The sequence below is a fragment of the Falco naumanni genome, chromosome 3 (assembly GCF_017639655.2).
Source record: "Falco naumanni isolate bFalNau1 chromosome 3, bFalNau1.pat, whole genome shotgun sequence".
Lineage (NCBI taxonomy): Eukaryota > Metazoa > Chordata > Aves > Falconiformes > Falconidae > Falco > Falco naumanni.
In genome coordinates, this window is record NC_054056.1 from 80,369,767 (window position 1) to 80,393,262 (window position 23,496).

A 23,496-nucleotide genomic window follows, 5' to 3' on the forward strand; every position below is an offset into this window, starting at 1 on the left:
AGCTGGCCTCCAAGATCAGAGAACAAATGGTGCCTTTCAGCTGCCTGAGCGGACAGCAGCACTGCATCTTCACTGTCCAGGGACCAACACCGTGCTTGCCTCTAGGCTGTTTCATCAGCGCTAGTTTAGCTACTAACAAGCTAAATTTAAAGTGCTAGTTAACCCTTCAGCTACACAAACAATATGCATTACCTTGCAGTCACTCCTTCAGCCGAACTATTTGCTTCGTGATGCATGAGGGGCTTGCTGCAGTACATTGTGCAGGCCTGTATTATGCAGCAATTAAAAAGATTTACTCCTGGGCATGGACTTCAATTGCAGCTGTTAATTGCCAGGCATCACAAAAAACACAGACACAAACAGATACTGGCCATCCTTTTGTTTAGGCCTTCAAGCCAATTTCTTTGGTTTATCTGATACATCAAAACTTTACTTATTTGAGATACAAAATAATTACTTTTTTTTTTTTTTTCAAGCTCATCAAAGCATGACCTACGGACAACAGAAAGGATGTTTCAGGTCAAAGGAAAGAAGACTTTTTGTGTGCAGGTATGCTGCTGAAGTAAGCAAGACACCCCTACACACAATATTCCAGTTTCTTCCCATATAATTTTCTTGCATATTGTTTTATAAGTAACTATGAATAGATCTGAACTTACCTAATCGTGAAGTACCCTATTACACTGATTTTGTACCACACGTGTATACCTATTTGGTGGTATGTTCAACCCATTTTCAGTTCTTAGGTAAAGTTTAGTTGCTATGCCATTAGAAGAGGGTACTACCTAAGCAAAGGCAAGTTGTGTATTTCAGTGGTTTCCTATTTCTAAGAAAATTCTGAAAGTAGAGAAGATTTCTGAAACAATTTACCTGAAGTTTTACATGTAGTTGATAGCTAAGAAGTAGGAAGTTGCAAGATATTTTTAACATCACGAGACATTTCTTTTTCTTAATTAAGAATTGCCTGGGGAACTGTAGGCTTGTTCTCCGAGAAATACTTATAACGACTATTACTGTCCTGTAGCAGAATAAATTTTCTAGTATTAGACAGACGCTGTGAATGTGTGTGGTCTGTAGGTGGCAGCAGTGGGTGCCTTTGGAGAACGAAGTACAGGTTCTACGACCATTTCATTTCTTACACAGCCCATCAGTTTAAAAAGTGTATTGTTTCTCTTATAATGCAGGGGTTAATAGCCATGTAGTGAAACTCTTACTATTATACTCTAATATGGTACAAGCAAATATGAGCATATATACTCATGTTCTTTTGGTTCACTGGCAGTTTTACATTGTTAAGACAAAATTTTGAGGGGAAAAATACTCTGAAGCAGGAAATGTTAGACTACCAGTAAAAAAAAAAAGAGAAAAGCCGAGTTTCAATAAACCTAAAGTGATATTCCTGGTAAATACAATGTGATGTTTGATGGAGAGTTAATTTTCTACAACTATGAGATATATAAAATGCAGTTTGGTATTTCTGAAAATCTCACAAGGTCACTGCTTGCATTTTTAGCACTCAAGAATAGTGGCACTTGACTTTCTTCCCCATTTTAAGCGTAAATGTCGGGGATAAATGCCTCTCCACTGTGGCTGTGTAATAGCCTAATAGATCTATGCACAAGCATGTAATTCTGTGGTAATTACACAGAATCAATTGAATAGTACATAGAAAATTTCTTGAGATACTTATCTTCGCAAACATTGGTACATGAAAGTCTTGTTGAGAGGATTTTTGGTTGGAAAGGTTTAGTGTCATTTGCTGCTATTTATAAAACGTATTTTAAGTAAGATATGCATATATTTCTTGGTACTTGCAGAACTTTTCTTTAAGTTTCATTATGTTTTTATGCTTGCTACCTGGCACAGAGATGAGTAGAGATCTTAAACCAAAAAGAGGTGAAGCACATTTCATAGAGAGAACATAGGCTGCAAGATTCCTACATTAGGAGGCAGCATTGAGTTGAAAATGTAGAGAGCCAGAGGAGCTGTTTTGTAGGAGGTGATTAAAGGAGGATGATGAAGGGACTGGAGCATCTGTTCTGTGAGGAAAGGCCGAGGGAGCTGGGACTGTCCAGCCTGGAGAAGGCTCAGGGGATCTCACGGCCTTTAAATACCTGAAGAGAAGGTGCAAAGAAGACAGAGCCAGTCTTTTTCAGTGGTGCCCAGTGACAAGACCAGAGGCAAGGGGCACAAACTGAATCACAGGAGGTTCCCTATGAACATCAGGAAACACTTTTTCACTGTGGGGGTGATCAAGCACTGGCACAGGTCGTCCAGAGAGGTTGTGGAGTCTCTACCTTGGAGATGTTCAAAAGCCACCTGGACATGGTCCTGGGCAGCCTGCACTAGGTGGCCCTGCTTGAGCAGGGGGGTTGGACCAGATGATGTCCAGCAGTCCCTTCAGCCTCAGTTGTTCTGTGATCTTGTGAGCTTCTCCTAAAATTCTGTATGTTAATGCTGCTCAGAGCAAAAATACTCCATGTGAGTTCAACTTTTGGGTCCACTGGACAGGTGACATGGGGTTCTGCTGAGCAGGGTACCAAGTAGCAGTGGTGGTAGAAAACTGCTGACAGTTTGTACAAGTACATTGGAATAATTAATGAAGAAGCAAGGGAATCTAGAGAGTGAGGTGAAGTAACCAGCCAATACGCTCTTTCAAGCCATGCATTTTCTTCTGTAACTTCCATTAATACCAATGGCAAAAACGTTCATTGACTGCAAAGCTTAAAAGACACACAGTGAATCTTCAGAAGGTTTTTCAGGTTGGCATTTCATCCTGCTAGTCCTAGTGAGGGCCTTAGTTTCCGATGTCTGGAATAAGGTGACTATTCCAAAGATAAAATATGCAATTTTCTGTTAACACTAATCAAAGCAGATAAGACAGGTCCTTTTTACCCCATTTGGAAGCAAATAACAAGATGTGTACTGAATAGCATAGGAGTTCTGGCACAATTTAAAGATGTACTTTCTTTGATGGCAAGTCTGACTAGAAAACAAATAAATCATCCAGCCAGTAATTTAGCTCATGAGCTGCTTGATTTACACTCCAAGAGTCAGATACACAAACCTTGTCTCTCTCTCTGTGCTAGAGACTTTTGGTCATTTTTTAATAACAAAGGTCACAGTGATGAGTTTCTGACTTGGCTGATTTAAGATGCCTTCCTTTAAAGCTGTAGGAGCTTAATCACTATTTGGGAAAACAGCTTGCAAAGCCTATTACAAATTAAAAAAAAAGCTGAGGTGGAGCTATAAGAATGTTAAACTACCAAACTCGGTATATAATGTATTTATTACTCTGCTGCTAAATTATGCATATGTTTATAATTCAGGGAGAACATATCTCAGATGACCAAATTTTTTCATACATAAAGGAATTATATTAATCATTGACTAAGATCAGCAGAGATTTTTTAGGATTTAAAAGAAATATATGGTGTACTGGAGGGCAGGGTTTTTTTTTCAATTCTGGCTCAGATCCATGGAAAGGGGCAGTCTTGGTAAAAGCTGCTAAATGTAGATAGTTTAGGCTGCATTCGGTCTGATCCTGTCTGCAGCTACTCTTGCAGTCCCATCCATCTTGGTCCCAGTGAAGAACCAGTGGTCCAGACCATTCCAGTGCATTTTTTGTAAATGGGAACAATCAATTCAGGGGAATACAAGACAGGATGGGCTTGATGAATCACTTTTGTTTTTCTCAGCAAAGATTGCATAGGTTTGTGCTGGTCTCAGCATATCAGCAGGTTTGCTGATATCATAAATTCATTGCAAAAGCACACAGTAGCTTAGTCCAACATTGAAAGAAATGTCATCCACAAAAGCTATATTCTGACAGAGTGCTTGTATTCATTTGATCACTTATAGGACAGAACAGGTGTCATTGCAATTGCTGAGCTGCTGCTTCTCTGAAGTCATTGGGATTTTATTGTCTAGCAATATACAACTACATTTTTAATTAGTGCATTCATGATGCTCACAGCCATTATGAAGGGCTTGTTGAGCATGCATGCAGTAGGCCTGTTACCTTTGAATCATCACTGAGATGATCCTGCACAGGCAGAAAGGCCTCTGCTGCATTTGTGCAGAAGGCCATTATAGATAATGCGTTGCCTCACTGATGTCCTAAGGTGTTTTCCCAATGTGTTGTCTTGCAGGAATGAACCATGTGCAATTGAACCAGGACTTCTGCAGTACTGCTTTGGATTCAGACACTTTTTTAATCTTTGGAAAATTAACTTGATGTGTGGATTCTGTTCAAGTGATGATGTGAAAATAATGGTATTTCAAGCACTGCAAGAACTGCTTAGAATTAGGATGTTTCCAACCTATAAGGGGAAGCAGGAAGGAGGACAATAGAAGGCAGGCACTGATACTATGTTCACTATGAAGACACTGGTAGGATTGTATCTCCTGTCCTAAGAGCTAGAAAAGCTATAGACTGCTCTGGCTGAGGGTATGCATCATCCTGCACAGCACAGTCATAGAGGCTAAAACGCTACACCTGCTCCTTGTACACTGCAGCTCTTTCAAACATGCATAAAAATTGTATGTTGAGTGCTGATAGCTCAGCTGGAGCAGGCTCGCAAACACCTGTAGTTATACCAGAGGAAAACAATTTTAGTCACTTGTCGCTGGACACATGCAGTCTCTTCATGTGTCATTGCACAGAAAAGCATTTTGTACATAATTTAAAGTGTGTTGTACTACAGTTTTCAACTGTAGCCAAAGGGATTGTTCTTTTTGTATAAATCTTTGAGATATATAAATGTGTATACAAGTAAATGTATAATAAACAAACTTATACATATAAACACACACATATACACGTATGTGTTTCCGTAAATATATGTTGACTTTTGCTCAACAGGTCTAACAAACCTAAGTCTCTAAATTTGAACATGCTTACACAGATATATAAATATACAGAGGGAAAGTGATACTTTTTTTTTTTTTACTTCTATTTTACTTCTATGGAGTAAAGTGTGACATTAATTTATTGAAGGAAATTTTATAATATTAAACTTAGTATTAAATATAGACATAGGGACTTCTAAACCAAATTTTTAGAACAGAGTTTTTGTAATATGTTAATGAGAATGACAGTTCCTGACAGGTGGCAAATTATTAACTGTGTCATGTGGTTTCCATATGATTTTAGTTTCATTTTGTATCAGTAAGCCCTTTAACTTTTCATGGATTGCAAGTATTGTAAAGGTACAGATGGAAAACCTGCATATATGCAAATCTACAGTTTTTTAAAGTGAAAAATCTCTATCCGTGGACAGTATGAAGGTAAGTCTGCATTTTGTAATAGCATTTTAGATGTATTGTGAGAACTGAAGGCCTTGCTAATCACATCTTATTGTTTCTGCTTTATCACAAAATGATTTAGTAAAAGTTAATTTTTTTTTTACTTTTTATTTTTTAACATTTTAAAAAGTAAAATGTTAGTTTTTAGAGCAGGCTTATATTTATATTGGCTGACAGACACTTTACTCTTTTTGCTCCTGTCATGTTAAATCTCATATATTTAATAAGATCGAGAACAATATAATTCAGAGTGATACAGGATTCTCTCTCCTGTGGCACTTAATTAGTACCCCACATGATACGTGAGACTATGACGCTCTTTGGAGTGCTATCATGCATAAAATATAGGGGATATTAAGGGTTGAGATCATCAATTTAGATGATCAGAATTTTATCTAAATCAGAAATTTAATGTGCACCTGTGGGCACATTTGTACTTGGGCTTGGAATTAAGACATTGGACATTCTGGAATACAAATTTGTGAGTTTCTGTTAGCGTTTTTTAGGTTGCAATGTGCAAAATATAACCCCTATGTGTAGCTGTTCCAAGGCTCTTTCAAGACTAGATTCCTTATTCAAAATAATTATGAGACTGTGAGCAAGCTGACATGCTTGATAACGTGTGCGTTTATCTCAGCTTCCTTGATGGCTTCATATACCACCAAGATGTCTAGGCAGGTCTGCAGACTGCCGGCATGGCAGCAGTTTGTACAGTATGGATATTGGAAGTAGAAATCACCTGGCTCACAGCTACTCTTCGTGCTGTTGTTTCAGAGGAGTCTGAACATAGTCTGTAAAACTTACTTTCTTATTAGGGGTAATATGATAATGAGAAAATTCCTCTTTGTGAAGTGCTCAGATACAAAAGAATAGGGAGGTTGTAAAGAGGAAGGAATCCAGTTACCATATTTATTCATTTCAGGTACAAAATTTGAGGCTACTCCTTGCCACTCAAAAGCCAGTATTAGTCCTTAAATGTGAACCTTGATATACTGTGGCTATATGTTGCCTATCCAAAGAACTTTCTGTTTGGATCCAGTTATTGACTTATCTTTTACTGTTGTGTTTTCTGCAACAGCCAAATAGTGAACCTGTTTGTGGTTTGGTTTGTTTTTTGGGGTTTTTTTTGTCTGTTCTAAATCCCAGGTATAATGTTCTTGTCACAAAGAATGATACAGCTTGACCAAGGTAGTACATCAAGCTGCAGAATGATATGATGTTCTTATATAGAGTAAATACAATTCCTTTGGAATTTTCTTGAATGAACCCTAGTAATAAACTCTTTAAGTTGGTTCATACACAAGTTTTCAGATGTGAAACGTGTAAACACAAAGTTCACTTTATGCTGGACTTTGTATCCAAGTCTGCTTCCCCAAATCAGACTGTGAATTGGATGTAAATTGCATTAGTGATTTGAAAAAGATTAGTGGTATTTTATTGGAGAGGATAGGAAAGAACAGTGAAAGGATTCCAGCTATCCCAGCTGTGAGATAGCCTGATCTTTTTTGACCTTTTCTGTGCCAGGACATGAAACCTGAGTAGGACATAGAGCAGAAGGCTAGAAATAGCTAAGGCCTATATAAAAAAATAAATAAATGTGTAGACACTCAGCACCTTTTTAGGCTGTTATGTTCCCCCTTGTCTTCATTAGGAAATTAAAGGCTTAAGTTCCCTGTTTTTGGATTTGTACCTAGGTCACAGTGTAGACCAGCCCAGTCAATACAAGCAAAAAATAGTAATTACCTTTTATCATGGGATTGCCTTATTTCATTCCTCTGTGGCAGTGTACCTAACTTCATAGAAAGTTAGGACCAAAGGAGACTTGGCTCCACATGCCCTTCCCTTGCTCTGAGTTCCCTGGCGCAGCTGTTCCCTGTGTATTGACTACTGCTGTATGGTGGTGGCACCAGCCCAAACCCAGTGCTTTGGCATGTCCTGCATCATATCCTTTGGGATTGCTGCCAGCAGCTTCTCCCTAAGATACACAAATGAAATAGGGGACATTGTAATTTTAACGTTTATGGCTTTGCAGAGGTGAAAATGAATGAGGCAAAGAATATACTGCCTTACAGGTTTTCTGTTTCACCTGGTAAATACCACAGATCTACAGAGGAAAGATGTGTAAGGACTACTCAAAGAGGTCACAAGACCTTTCAATGTTAAGCAACGTAAACATAGTTCAGACTGCAAATTAATTGTATCTATAGCAGACTATGTTGGTAGGTCATCTGTGTGATGACCTCACACAGCTTGGGAGACATTTCCCAGAGAGGTGCGGAATGGTGCAGGTCTGGCTCCTTACAGGTCTTTTTAACAGGAGAGCTGCAGTCCTATTCAGCATTTTCTTGCTGCATATGGAAAACCAAGCAGAAATGATAAAACCACTATATGTATGCATACAAAGGCAGTAACACAGTTGGAAATGACATAATGATGTGTACTTTGATATAATGGTGTGTATTCAAGACAGGAGTTTTCTTGTTTTGTGCCGTGCACAGTAAGGGACCAGAGCTCAGCAGTTAAAAAAGTTCTGGGAAGGAATCAATCTTTTTTTCATAAACTGGTTTTAAAAACTAGTAGAGGTAAGCTGTTTTCTTAGTGTTTTGCAGCTATTAGGAATTATCTCAACAGCTGCTTGGTAGGTGAAGATCACTGGCTGGGAGAGTGGGTGACCTCAGCAGGTTCAGAGGTGCAGCTCCTCTTGAAGTGATTGTTCACTGATACTTCAATACATTCTGCATTTTGTACCTGCTTGTTTAAATGATTGTGAGAATTGCTGTATGATACTTGAAAAAGAAAATGTTGTTAATCTTTCTTTTTTCTTCTTCTTTTTAGGAACTAGTAATGAAGAATGACTCCACCAATTAAAAATACAATCTACATTTATCTTTTCCAGAATACATGTATATCAGTGAAGTTAATTTAATATTTAAATCGAGAATACAGAAAAATGCAAGTCCTTTTGCCATAATAAAAATCCATAACCTGACTTTCCTTTGTATAAAGTACTATGAGCAGGTGGTATCATCAGGAAAAAGACTCCATTGCAGGAAAGCACTTTAGATTAATTCTGACTTTTTTTTACATAAAGTAAGGAAAGAATGACAACAGTGACAGTCTAATGCATGATGAAATTTACTAAGCAGAATTTTATTTTTTTAGTTGGTGGAATTATAATTTACATAGTTGATATTGGAGTGGACTTCTGGGTAGCTAGTAAATATTTTTGTCAAGGACAATATTCTTGGAGTATATTGATACTGTGTTTTAGAGGCCTTTCATCATTAATAAATCAGATATTCAGTTATGAATGGTTTAAAAATGACTGGGAAGGTACTGATACTGGGAAGCTGAAATGGATTTTTCTGGTTCATCTCTTTCAGTGCGGAATATTTATAAGGTAAGCACATTTTAACATTTATTTTTAAATGAGAAATCATACTGCTTTAGAACAGTTTATTAAGAAATGCTTAATATGGCTTTAGGGATAAGACCACTTCTGGCCTTAATAATTATTGCTCCATGTAAGCAAATGGATTTTTGTCTGCTTATGCCAAGGTAAATTATGTCAGGTTTTGAGGAAATGTAGGTCTTCTTTCATTTTACCTGTAAGTAATAATTTTTATCATTCATAGCTTAACTCTGGTTCATCAGCCTTTTCATAGGGCATATTTAATAAAAAGCTTGCTTTACAGAGTAATACTGTTGTAACTGGTAAATGTAAGTATTTAAAATTATGTTAAGAAGATAATTAATTTGATTACACTAAGCAGGTGAGACAACTGAAGAAAGAAGTAATTTCTGAACCTGAGAGTCCACCTATATGTGGAAAATGCACTAAGATTCAGGAGATAAATGTATAGTTGAATAGTTAGTAAGAATACTTGCAGCAGTACTTCCTGCAGTGACTGCGTTAACAGCAACAGGAACTTTTGTTTGCTAAAAGGCACATGTCCAGGAATAGTTTAAGCTACCATATGCTTAACATTCTCTAGTGGCTTTGCTATAAAATTATCGTTATCGTTATAGAGATCACCTGTGCCAAATTTTTACTTCCATTTTAAAACTGAGGTGAAAGATGTTGGCAAAAAGTCCTGATTTTCAATTATTTTAGGTGTGCAACATACATGAAATGAGTGAATATAGAACTGTCAGAGGCACTTAATAAAACACCTAAAATGCCTCCTTTAACTTCCTGTACTATTCTATGGACAGCAATGAAAGCTATATTTATGCCAATGGAAGAATTCCCCTCAAACATATGTTGTTCTCTTGATGTTATTATCATGGATTAAGAAAACTGATGGAGCTTTTACATATCACAATTAACTTTTGCCTCTCAATATTCTTCTTCCTATTGCCTGTCAGCTTTATTTTCCAGCCTCTCCTCTTACAATCCTGCCATTTTAGACTTCACAGAGGAATATTTACTGACAGGTTTAATTTTTCTGGTGTCAGGTACTAGAAAAACTTAGAAATACTACATTTTTTAAGAAAAAGAAAATCCCTCTTCAATTTCTCTGGACATTTTCCTATTCACTAACCAGATCCATGGACATGGGTTGGTTCATGTGAGATACACCAAAACCTGGCCACAGGGACTCTTAATAGGTACTGCTTTTTAGAGGCGGTACCTCTGGGCCCACAGTGGCACTCTCCTTTTTGTCTGTCCCCAAGGATTTTCATCTTCAGGTGTGGCTGGGAGTGCCATCCTTGTGCTCGTGACTTACAAACCTGCCTCTCTGAATCTGTTTCTTCCAAAGGAAGTTAAATCCATGACCTGTCTTTCTGATAACTGATGATAAATATTAAGCCAGTAACCGTGGTGTAGAATAGCAGAAGCCACTGTTTCAATGTCTGGCCAAAACCTTCCCTTCTTCCCCTTTCTCTTCCATGACGTTATTCTCTGTAATCTGTTCATGACTGCAACTCTAATTTCACCTTTGCTTGGTTTTACACTCCCAGGTTGCCCCTAAAATTTCCTGCTGGTTAGTGCCTATGTCTAAGACCTCACCTTTCAACACTGACCTTAAGAATTCAGATCCAAGCTCCAATAATCTACAGTTCTAGATACTGTAATCTTGACTCAGTGCTTGTACTATCCAAAATGCTGCTTTTACAGGAAAATCTTAATGGGTTACCTACATTCTAAGATAATCCATGGAACTCTTGGATTTACCTGAACTCATACCCTTTCCAATGAACACTTCTTACCTTGAATTACTGTAATTTTTGAAACTTCCTTCCCAGAATTAGCCCTGTCTTCTCTAAGTGGCTTATTATCTAGTAAATATAATTTTGCCCTTTGCACTAACAGTGTTGTCAAATTGGTCACTTGTTCTCTGTTGCACAAATGATGTTTTCTCCTATGGTGCCGCTTACACTTGGAAAATTTCCAAGCTGGTATGTATGAATTACAAAGTTCTTTTAGCCACTCCTCATAGTTCAGCAGTGTGATAATGCATACCGTAAAAAATAAACTGATAACAGCAAGCTGACATCCGTGTTAGTACCTTTGTGATAAACTATTATGTACTTCCTGTTACATGTGTTTCCCTAGGTGTATCCACGTACAACACCCTCCTGTTCTCCCTCTTAGTCATCTGATGTATCCAGTTAATTTAGACAATGAGTCTCTCAAGTTTATCTCTGCAGTCAATGGATAAAAATAGATTTTGTCAGGAGTCAGGTCATACTTGTTATGGTGATCTTCTCCAGAAGGTCATTTGCGGCAGGAGCCAATATTTTCCATTCACTACAAAGGAAACAGGGGCCTAGCTAGTAAATATGACTTGGCCAGTGAACGTAGGATGCCTGAAATTAGAAGGTGTGAATACACCTTACCAAATTATCTTCCTTCATTTTTTCTTTCTTCTGTCCCTTCTTCCCTCTCATACATCCTTTATACCTCTTGCTCCATCTTTGAAACAGGGAACTTCATTATGTTATGTTTGTACAGCGCACAGCACAATGAAAATCAGTCTATGTTATCACACTGCCAGTGCTAAGTAATCAATATGTAAATCATGTGTGTATACACTTATGCACATTTATATTAAAAGAGAGAGAAAGAATGAAATTTAAATTATTTAATATCAAATAAGGCTTCAGTTTCTTTTAATGGAAAGAATGTAGACCTGTAGTTATATTTCATATGAAATGTTATTCTCTGCAAAGAGACAAAATTAAGTTGGTAAAGTATATGTTAGCTATGCTGACTAAAATTATTTTCAGCCTGACCCACTTTTTAGCGGGGCCTGTAGTGATAGGACAAGGGGTAATGTTTTTAAACTGAGAAAGCGTAGATTTACATTAAATATTAGGAACAAATTAATGTGGAGGTGGTGAGACATTCGAACAAGTTGCCCAGAGAAGTTGTGGATGCCTCGTCCCTGATATTTTTCAAGGTCACATTGGATGTGGCTTTGAGTGACCTGGTCTAGTGGAAGGTGTCCCTGCCCATGCCAGGGGAGTTGGAACTAAATGACCTTTAAGGTCCCTTCCAATCCAAACCATTCTATGATTTAAATGCGTCACACGTTGGTAGAATTGAGAACAGACTGTGGCATCACAGTCAACGTTAAGACGGCACCACAGTCAGTGAATATGGAAAAAGGGGACATTTCCCTTGGGGCACCGTACAAAATCTGAAGTCCACTGACATGTAGCAGTTCGCAGCATCAGTCAAGGACACCTGCAGAAGACTAAATTTTATCAGTTAATAACCTTCACTGTCAGAATAGAAGGCCATGCAGGCAGCAGACATAGTGATATTGGCAGCTGCTGTTGTGTCTTTTGATGCTTGAAGGTAGGCTCAAGATGCCCTGTGTCTTTGAACAGAAGCAGGTGAAGAAGATTTTTTTGCATATTTGTAAAGATGAATTGTAAGTCCATGAGACATCAGAGTAACTGTGAGTACTTTGATGAGCCTGGGATTATTTAATTACATGTTTTTAGAAAGCAATGAGAAAAAATCAGTCAAGATAAGTGATGTTTAGTTTAGTCAAAAATGAGGGCTGAAGTTGGTAACATGCCTCTAGCAATTCATGTGTATAACAAGAATTTCCACAGGAAAAAACAAATAGAAAGGTATTTACGATACCAAGTCAGAGAGGTAGAGAGAGTCAATTAGAAGTGGAAGGTTTGTAATGCTACTTTAAGTGAGTTAGAGGTTACACAATAATATGTGCTTGATCATATTTTCTTAATATAAATTTACTGACCTAACTATTGACTTAGTTGCATCAGTGTCATGGATTTAATCCATGCCTTTTGATACTTAGAAGATTATATTTGTCTTATAGAAGATTAACATGCAACAGAGAATAATTTTCCTTTGATTAAGGATTTATACAGTGCTGCAAACTGGCTGTGTGGGTAGAATTTAGACAGAACAGTCATTGTTGCCAGGTCTCTCACACCCTGCCTGCCTGCATTTCTAAATGGCACCCAAGTCTTTATCAGTGTAGTTTGATGATATGGGACGTGTAGTCTTCCAGTGTACTGGGGTTGTGGTGGAAAGTCCTAACTGGAAATCTGAGGGGAAGCAGGTGATACATGGAAGCACTGGCAAGGCAACTTGCCTGTGGCATGTGAAGGCTGTGAAGCAGCAAAACCAAGTAGCTGTCCCATCTGTGAATTCCCAGTCAGAGCCAGAGCCTTCCTAATTTTACAGCAGATCAGGAGCAAATTTCATCCCTTATGACGTGATGATGAAAATGTAGGAGTATCTCAAGAACTGAGACAGTGGAGCTGTGTTTCAAGGAATGTTTATAACAGGTAGGAGTCCTATCATCTGCATCCTCCACAAACCAACACTACAAAGGCAGAAACGTTTTCTTTTTTCTCCTGTCAAAGTGGATATAATATTTAGAAACACTGATAATACTTTCCTGTTCACATATGACAATTCCAGTTGTAAAGAAATTGTGAGTTTTTTACTCTGTTGGCTTCCATGTAGCTTACGTACCTTGGATTAATGAAAAATTCCTCCTTAATGAGTTTAGAGGAAGAAAAAGTAAATGGTAACCCTACCTTTGTCTGTATTAACGACAGACCTTTTCACCTTCAGTTTAAGATGTAGCTGTACTTAAAATACATAATTAATCCAATACTTTTAATTAATGTATTATTATTCCAGTTGAAGCAGCTTTTTAAAAGTTTGGGGTTTTTTTCAGTTTACGAAGACCGAAACACAAAACTTTTATATCAATAGATATAGGAAAATAGATTATAGGAATGTAATTACGATAGGTTCAGAGTAGGCATAGTGTTTAGGTGCGCCATGGGCATGATAAAGGAGAAGATTCGAGCCTGACCTACCTTTTAGTATGGACTGAACTTCGTTTGCCCTTGGCTGTGAATCTGTGAATGCAATTGTTCAACACTAGGCCATAGTTGGCTACGGGCCCTTCCTAAAATGTCCTAATATTACATGTCAAATGGGCAGATCAGAATAGGAGTGTAAACTCAAAATACTCTTAAAAGATGAAAAATTTGTCACAGTGAATTACTGTAAGTGACATAGGCATGTGGAGCTCAGGGAACACCACCTCGCTTAATGCATAGTCATAGAGCAATGGAAGTATTTGGACAGACTTTTCTAGAAAAAATGATGTCTTTTATACAGTACTCAAGGTCAGAAGTGGACTAACTGAAATCACTACAACTAGTGAAAGAAACTATAGTATCTTATGGTATATATATACCAACTTATAACAATATAAACCTAGTATACCATATTCGGAAAGCATATGCTTCCAAAAAGTGACAAGTGATTTCAGGTGTGCATCCAGCTGAAATACTGCTTTTACAACATCTGGTTCTTGCCTTGTGTATCATCTGCCTTCTCTGCTGTGAGCTCTGCAGCTCAAAATTTGTGCAGCTGGTTTCCACTTGTTGCTGCTTGGACAAAGACAGGCTCTGGTGAATGAGTCTATGGACAACTAACAGATTGGTCTATCCAATTGTTTTTTCTTGAAAACATTGCAAACTCTCCAGATGTTTACAACTTGGATGCAAGACCCAGATGTTTTGGAATACTAATTGCTTTATAAACAGAAAAAGCTACAGATGCCTTGCCAAACAGTTCAGTTCTTTGCTTATGAGTAATTATTCAGAGAACAGTAAGATAAATACACAAAAACATGAAAGTAGAAAACAGTTTCCTTTGGGAGTAAATAATGGATCTAGAGCCAGCTCGCAGAATCAACGTATGGCCTGCATGGCAGGGCTGCGGTCTGTGAATCTCTGCAAGAAAGGTTCCAAAGGGTTACAAGAAGTAACCAAAGGGTTACTCAGCAGTAACATAGCTGCTCCAACACTGACTGCTGATGCTTCCATGTTGCAATTTTCACTTGTATGGTTGGCATACTGTAACAGACCAGGGAATAAGTAATGTATGCACTTAAACCTGCAGATCCCAGCTATCTCGCTTTCGGCAATGGAAGAACCTCTGACACTGTCTCCCTTGTGGTCAAAGGATTTGGTCTTTAAAGGTGGTGAAGGTATTAAACTTTTGACACCTGGAGAACCCAGGAATTCTTCCTAGCTCCCTTTGTAAGCAGAAGGGGACTGTGCTCCAATATCGTATTGGGAAGAGATGATTCTGTGAGATCTAGGTGTCTGATGATCTGTTGCCCCCTGTGCTCTTCGTGAAGGAAATGCAGCTGCATGGGTTTCACGGGGTCCATGGTGCGTATGATCCTATGGACTATCAGGGAATCAGGAACCTGCAGCACTTCAGCGTGAATCTTGAAATCACCTCAGATGCAGCCTTAAAGAATGGAAGTAGGAGGTGAGCTGAGGCATAGGACCTTGCCTTTCTTACCCTGCACATTAGCAGGCTTTTACAGCTGTGTAAGATAACCAAATGGTGGTCTGTGGTGTTCTGCTTGATTTCTCAAGAAAATAAATCTGAACGAATGATTTAATCTTCGTAGTCCGGATGACTAAATTCTTCTGGTGAGGGAAAGGCCTTTAGCAATATTTATAGTGCTAGAAAAATCAGCTGAGTACCAGTGAGTTTTCTTGAAAAAGGACTGCTTTTGCTGTCCTTGCCTGCCAGTTATAGTCAAAATGGGTTCATTGGAGAAGAAACTGGAAGCTCAAAACATCTGGGAACTAAATTGGCAGAAATAGCCTTGAAAGTGATGTCTGAAGGCTGTTATGCTCAAAATTAAGTTTATGGGCATAGAAACAGGATTTATATACCTACAAAGCCAAGAACTTACTATTAGTAGAAATGAAATTGTAACAGTTGATTCCAAGAATCATTATTAGTCTAGATCTTTTTACTACAGGGAAAGAAATAATACTTCTATGCATAAAAAGTTTCAGTAATAATAACACAGTTAAAATTGTTACATATTTCTTAGTTCCTATCCCTTTTGTTCACCTTTCCTCAGATCCTCTGGGTCTTAAGGTCAGCAGTTTCATTCTGGTGTGTGGGTGGGTTATGGGCGTTAATCAGTGTGGAGTCATGCTGGGAGGAACCTGATGTTCCTGTTGATGTTTTCTTCTTCACTCTTAGGATCCACTTTGGGTCTTTTTTGTATGTTTGCTAACACACTTTTAGCTTTCTCTTTATTCTCTGCAGCTTCATGTTACATCCAAACTTAGTATCTATGGTGCCTTTTATGCATGTTAGATATAATTTCTTTGTTACCCCTAAAACTAGTTTCATCCAGCTCCAGGTCTGCATTTCTATAACTGACCATTGGTGAGTTGTTTATAGCCATGGAGTCTCCAGTGTACAAGCCATCTCTTATCATCCTATGCATGTACTTTTGCACACCATCTCTCAGGACCTCTGCTATCATACTAGGACTATATTTCTCTATCCTACTTCATCATGTCTGTCATAAATATCTCCTTCAATACGGAATATCTGTTTGTTACTGTTACCCATATGAAACTATGGATGTACCACAAAAATGTACAAAAGTAAAACAAGTTAGCCACTCGGTCAATTGGAAGAGATCACCATCTTTTTTTCTGCAGAAAATCCAAGCTAAATGTCACAGACAGGTCAATAAATTTTCAAACAGAGCAAGCCTCAGTCCTCATGCCTTGCAAAAGCTTATGCTGTTACTAGCAATGAAAGTGCCTATTATGGTGCTGCAGAGTTAAGAGGCTTAGTCAACTGTCTGCTCAGCTAGTGTTACTGACTGCTTGAAGTCAACTAACTAGCAGAAGACAGCAAGCATTGGTTTGCTCTAAGCTAGGATTTACATACATACTTAGAAGGATACTTCTCCCAGCTTTCATTTGTTAACTAGTTCTGAAAGAGTCTTTGTGTGCTGCTTAACAGTTCAACTGGAAAGAGATCTTCAGCTGTGAAAACCTCTTCTGGAATTGTTCCATTTAATCTATTACAGAAAAGTGCATTGCCTACCTCCTTTATCTTCTGAAGCAGTAGTGCAATGAGTCAGATCATTCACCAGAGTTGTGTGTATCTGTGTGTGAACCCACCAGGGGCAGCAGAAATACTGTAATTTCCAGCAGCTGGAGGTCTGGTCCTACATCAGGTTGTAGCCACCATTCTGTTTTCCTAAACACAGCTATAAAGGTTACCATGTACAACAGCTCATTCCTTCTTAATTACCAAAATGGTTTCTGATTAAAACTTAAGCATTCTCTCCCCTCTAAGGTGCTATGCTACCTCCAGGCCTGAAGCGAATGTCTTGAAAATGGGGATGAAAGCTAGGTTTTATTTACATCTATGCAAAACATTAGAGACATCCTGAACAGAAAAGGTTCTTTACCGCACAGAATGTACACCAGTTATGACTAATTCCACATATCTTTGCATTTACTGCTCTTTCAGAGGAAGTGATAGTTTAGGCTTAATTGAAAATAATCCAGAACTGTTCTTCATGTAAACTCACTCAGATTATTAGTAGAATTTGTCTCCCCAGGAATCTATGTCTTGAAAATAATTTTCTGAAATGAAAGTCTGCCTGAGTATTTAGAAAATAACATTCCAGTGATTTTTTTTTTTTAATTTTATAAAAGCCTGTTGCATGTTTGCAATTCATCAGATACTATTCTTGGGGCTTATGGATCTATATTATATAAATGTGGATGTTCACAGCTGGATATTCCCTAATACCCTCAAAAGACTACAAGGGAAGTGAATGAGTATCAAAAAGAGACTGAGGAGAGATGCTAAGGGAAACTTCAGAAATTTGGTACTTTTAAAGAAATAAGAACCTAACAAAATAAAGATTGTAATCTTTATTCAGGCAAGTCTCATGCTGTTTTAGTAGTTTTTACATCGCATTGGTATCAATAGGCTTAAATGATTATCTGATATCACTGAAACCAGACAGATATCAGACAAAATTTTATCTTAGTAGAAGCTGCTGGATTACATTCAAAGATAAAATGTGAATGGAGAGTGAAATGAGAAAAAATCATTGCTAGGCTACATCATTTTGAGTTGCACTTCTAAAAAATGCTGTCTAATCAAGTCGCCTTTTTTTATAGGTATTGGTTTGCTTTGAAGTATGGCTTCCAAGCTGCATTTAAACAAAAAAGCAGCGGAGATACATCAGAAACAGACCCTCCCAACTTCATTCAAAACCAAGTTGTTGATGTAGTGACTGATATTAACATGCTCAGGGTATTCAAGACTTTTCTTGAGACCACACCACAACTTTTTGTCCAGATTTACATCCTCGTGGAACATGGCAAAAATGATTTCTGTCAATGTGAGTCTGCCTTTTCGCTTAATTTGCAAGTTGAGTATCTTACCTAAAAAGATAACTCATGTGATTGGATAGCATTTTAAACATACCTTGGAAAACATACACTCCACTGTATAATTACTCTGCATTTAGATAGAACTTCTGTCTAGTATATGGTCCATTCTGCTAAATTCATAAAAGGGAAGATTTCACCGTAAAAAGTCATAACATCTAATAGAATGTAATTAGTATATAATTTGCAGAACACTTTGTTATATGTGCTCTTGCTTACAGTTTCTTTGAAAACTGCTGATTTGACATCTTGAAATCAGTAATGTATTAGGGCAGCCCTGTGAGCTTTCACTACCATCACCCATGTTACAGATGAGGGACAGAATCAGAAAAAACCTAAGGATATGTCCGCATTGCAGAATGCAATATAATGAAGAGATACTGGCTTAACTCTCAGAAGCAAGACAGCAGCTGTACCATTTCCAGTTCTAAAACTAGCATGACTATGGGCAAGACATTGACTTACCAAACTGAGAGAACTGCACTGCTGTCTATTATTGTTCCTTCGTAGTCCATGGAGTCAATAGGTACTCAGACAAAACGGTCAGACAAATCTCATCTTAAATATGACTATGTGAAGAGTCAAGTCTTAGTTATAATTTTCTACAACACAGACAGCCTAGAGTCAATACCAGTTGCTGAAACATAGGTTTTTATGAGCTATTTCATAGAATCATTCAGGTCAGAAAAGACCTTTAAGATCATCAAGTCCAACTGTATAACTTAGCACTGCCAAGTCCACCACTAAACCTCCCCTGACACAACTTGAGGCCATTTCCTCCTGTCGTATCACTGGTTGTTTTGGAGGAGAGACTGACACCCACCTCACTACAACCTCCTTTCTGGTAGCTGTAGGGAGCAATAAGGTCCCCCCTGAGCCTCCTTTTCTCCCAGGCAAAACAATCCCAGTTCCCCCAGCTGTTCCTCATAAGCCTTGTGCTCCAGCCCCTCCACCAGCTTCGCTGCCCGTCTCTGGACACGCTCCAGCCCCTCAATGTCCCTCCTGCAGTGAGGGGCCCAAACCTGAACACGGCATTCGAGGGGTGGCCTCACCAGTGCCCAGTGCAGGGGGACGGTCACTGCCCTGGTCCTGCTGGCCACACGGTTTCTGACACAAGCCAGGGGGCTGTTGGCCTTCCTGGCCACCTGGGCACACTGCTGGCTCACGTTCAGCCGGCTGCCGACCAGCACCCCCAGGTCCTTTTCCTCTGGGCAGCTTCCCAGCCGCTCTGCCCCAGCCTGTAGCGCTGCGTGGGGCTGGTGTGACCCAGGTGCAGGACCTGGCACTGAGCCTTGTTGAACCTCACACACTCGGCCTCGGCCCATCGGTCCAGCCTGTCCAGATCCCTCTGCAGAGCCTCCTGCCCTCAAGCAGATCGACATTCCCACCCAACTTGGCAGTGTCTGCAAACTGACTGAAGGTGCACTTGATGCCCTCATCTAGATTGTTGATAAAGATATTAAACAGGGCTGGCCCCAGTACTGAGGCCCTGAGGAACATGACTTGTGACCGGCCACCAATTGTTTTTAACTCCATTCACCACAACTCTTTGGGCTATATTTGCAATACTTTGGGAATTTCCAAGTCATTTGTGTATGGAGATGGCAAATATGACACACAACTCGTGCAAGACCATTAATGGCCAGAGGGTGGGCAGGATAACATAGGCATACCAAACAGCATTAGATGCCTAGATTTAGGTAACTAAACTGAGCCTTAAAATTAAGGTGACTTTTTCAGAAGTACAGAGGAAATATAATATTGCTATAAAGGAAGTGTTAAGAAAGTATGAACGTCTCCAAAAGTTCATTCTGAAATTATAATGTAAAATAAGTATCTTTTTCCTCAGTCTAACATTTTTCCTTGTGTTTTGTTTAGATGCTGCCATTATAATGTCTTTTTGTGGTATCTCCTTTTCAACAGTTGATTATCAGATATCATTACGAAAATCTCTACCTGATAAAGATGAATTTCATGTGCTCCCCGGGTTAATGTATCTGTTTTATAAACTGCTTACCATCACTTCTTGGTTACTCAGTATTTCACTGATCACTCTACTAAGTGTTAGTAGTTCTGCAATTCTGCTGATATTTCTTTGGATTTGTGGCTTCACCTGGACTTTGAAACAACATACAACATTCTGCAAATCTAAGAAGATGGAATATCTATACAGAACTGTAGTTGGAATCATTCTTATTTTTACCTTTTTTAACGTAAAGGGGAGAAAAACAAAACTTTGCCTTTCTATGTATTATGCTACTCACACTGTTGTAACTCTAGGTATTTTGTTTGTATATTTGTTCTGGAAACCTTCCATTATCAAAGAAATACATTTTACAATTGTGAGCATCCTAACTATTCTTAGTTTGGTGTTAGGTATTATTTTTCTTGTTGTTTATTATAGGTGTTTCCATCCTACTGCTTATTGCAGACCACAGGCATGTTCAGATGAAGGTGATGGAGAGGTAGGACAAAAATGTAGAGTGAAAATCAGTAGATTTCAAAATTTCATAATGCAATGAACTGTATAGCTCTTTTTGTGCAGACTTCAAAGCAAATATTTGCTGGACAGTCTGTTTCTCTCTTATTGTCGCTCATGTATCATCACTGAGTAGTACATAATGGACCAGAGTTATCGGCTCTGAGTAACTATTGTTTTCTGTGATACTGCACAAAGCCTTTCTAACATGAATATATCTCTTATGTGCTGGTCAAAGTTACTTTTGAAAAAGAAGCATTTTAATCTGTCCGTCCAACACAGTCCACTGTTTTAGTTTTTAGCAATGCAAACAGAACATAGGAAAAGCTAAAAGTTAATCAAATGAAAGCTAGCATTGAAACAATATTCTATTCATTTATGTTGATTCTGTTAAAAACAAGGTTTACTTTTCTGTTCTTGCTGGAAGGAAAGAGGCATGCATTTGAAATCATTGAGTGCAGTGATCAGTTATCTGCTTCTCCCCATTAGTGTAAGAGCTGCAGTTTTTCTTCAGATAAGCATAGTTACAAACTGTACTGCCTTCTCTCTAAATATCCCCTGAAGAAGAATAGCTTTGATTTATGGCTCAATCACTGTCTTGCCACAGGAAATTTGGGGAGATATTTTCAAGCATTTTATCTTTTAGGTGTTTTAATGACTTCTTTATTGTTTTTGTTCTGCTCATCTTTCACACAACCTTCTGTACTTAGGGGTGATGCCAGGTTGTTGTTCTGGATTATAATAGCAGCCTGAGTGATTTATGGATGGCAATAGGATTCTTGCATATAAAGGAACAACAGTCTTCCTTGAAGCTTTCCTCTCCTTGGAGCTCTAAGATGTAATACTTTAAAAGCTGGTTTCCACTGAAATAGAAGGCTATGCAAGGTATGCAGTGGTGCAGCTTCTTTTGTCTTTGCCACTTGGAGAAGAGAGAAGCAACTGTTCTGCACTCACAGGGGCTAGAAAATGATGGAATAGCCAGCTTGTCTATCAAGATTTTTTGGCAGAAGGCAGAGTGAAATTAATGTTCAAATACTGAATCAACAACAAAGGAAATAGGGTTGATAGCCACAGCTTCTTCAGAAATAAAATATAAGAGGAAGTCTTTTGGAGCTGCTGCATTTTAAATCTGAATTATGAAAAACAGGGCTCTTTCTCTCCCCTCCTTTCCCCTTCCAATAATTCACATTTGCAGTTACAGTAGCCACAGGCAAAGGGAGGAAAAAAGGTTTGAGAAAAGAGACTAAAGATAAGAAAAACTGATAAACTTTGCCAGGGACCAAATCCGTTAGCATTATTGACAGCAAACTTCCCTGAAACTCTGGAAAAAGGGCTGGTGCTTTGGTTCATAATTAGAGTGCTGAAAAGCTGTGTCTTGTGCCTTTTGTGTCAAGTCCATGGACTCCAGGCTGCCTTTTGCTTGTTACCCTTCCAAACTTAGCAGAGCTCAGGGAAGTTCCATTTCCATAGTTCTCTTTACCACTTACACCTCCTTAATCCTATTCAAGGAAATTTCTAGATGCATAGCTTGGATTGAATGATCTGCCTCTCTGAGGATATGCATGAAAAAGCAAGCGTAGAGATTTAAGCAATAGTTTTCCTTAAATGAATATATAGAACAGTACCTTCTCTTTTGTCTACTCTGGAAGAGAGATTTCCAGATTTTTTTGCCCTGGAATGGCTGCATAGGTAAGATCAAAACCCCAAGGCTCCATCCTGCTTCATGGACCATGATTGCCCTAAGTTCTGTCTCTTATCTACAGAGTATTTAGTACTCATGATGGTACCCTTGGCAGCAAAATGCGTGCCTGGTTTTAGGCTGAAAGTACTCTTATTTTGCTATGGAAAAATAGGATCCTAAATAGTCAAGACTAACCCTATATAGCTTCCCACACTTATTGTTTGCTCATCTGAAATCCTGAGAAGGGACTAGGGTAAGGTACGGTGGAAAAGGGAGATTTTTATCTCTATCTTGCAGAAGATTACAAAATTTTGTCTAACCTTTATTTGGAAGATGACCTCAAACCTTGTACGTTATCTAAGAAGTAGATCTCTGGGGAAATATGAGCTTCTGAGAAGTCCTAGTGTGGGAGTTTCAGCCCTGGAGCCTCCAGGTTGTCTGCGCTGCCAGATGCCAGAAATTTGGAGCCTGAGTTGCTCTGCAGGAAGGTTAGTTTCTGGTGAAACACAAAATTGTCTTGGTGATTTTTTTTTTCCTTTCAGTGAATTGACAGATTCCAAGTAAAGGGATTTCATTGCCATCTCTCTGGCCAACTCCTAACACTAATTTTCTTTCATGGGAGAAATCTGAATGTTGCGCTGTTCTCCCTGTGCATCCTCATTCCCTCTCCTGTGCCACTGAGAAGAATGTTACACTGAAACTGACTTGGTAAGAAAGGCATCTAGGTGGCTATTTATATCACGTTCATTCAAATACACACAAACCCCAGTTACTTGAGTTCCAATCCCTATTTTAATGTTTATAAGTTCTAGTGGGTATAATTTAACCATATCAAAAAACTGGGAAATGATCCTTCTGGAAATCATGTAAGTTCTTTTCATAAAGAACAGAACTTCAGTGTCCTGCCACAGATACTGTGAACCTCTCCATTTGGCGGTCATCAGAGGGCCTCAAGAGATGGGAATTCCTGTTAGCTTGTCCCCTGCAGACTTTTGTTTATTTATTTTCAGCTTTAACCTCCTCCCTTTCTTCTTGACCTTGAGTTCAAGATTTTCACTTGATTCCCTTCATTTTCATAGTTATGAAAATGGCTTCTCATTCATTTGGTCATTGTAACTCAGAATCACTGTAGCAGGGGGGGCAAGGAAGCACATGAATTTACTCTAGAGACATTTCATATCATCAGTGACCACTTCAGACAAAACAAACAAAGCCCCACTTCACCTAGGTGTAAAGTTCAAACAATAGACTTCATACATATCCTTTC

At 38.6% G+C, this 23,496-nt stretch overlaps 1 protein-coding gene across 1 annotated transcript; it reads left to right on the forward strand.

The window, feature by feature from the left end:
- The first annotated feature begins 474 nt into the window (after positions 1 to 474).
- XKR9 (XK related 9) lies at positions 475 to 22,142 on the forward strand. Its single transcript, XM_040588427.1, has 5 exons — positions 475 to 549; positions 4,152 to 5,289; positions 8,143 to 8,707; positions 17,797 to 18,020; positions 19,948 to 22,142. Exons 3-5 carry the CDS (start codon positions 8,433 to 8,435, stop codon positions 20,589 to 20,591), a joined length of 1,143 nt encoding a protein of 380 aa, XP_040444361.1. The 5' UTR covers positions 475 to 549; positions 4,152 to 5,289; positions 8,143 to 8,432; the 3' UTR covers positions 20,592 to 22,142.
- Positions 22,143 to 23,496: the final 1,354 nt, after the last annotated feature.

Excerpts from the sequence above, each read along its gene's own strand:
- XKR9 (XM_040588427.1), top strand. The coding sequence starts at position 8,433 with ATGATGAAATTTACTAAGCAGAATTTTATTTTTTTAGTTGGTGGAATT. Across the intron at positions 8,708-17,796 it reads CAGTGCGGAATATTTATAAG|GTATTGGTTTGCTTTGAAGT; the intron begins GTAAGCACATTT and ends CTTTTTTTATAG. Across the intron at positions 18,021-19,947 it reads CAAAAATGATTTCTGTCAAT|ATGCTGCCATTATAATGTCT; the intron begins GTGAGTCTGCCT and ends TGTTTTGTTTAG.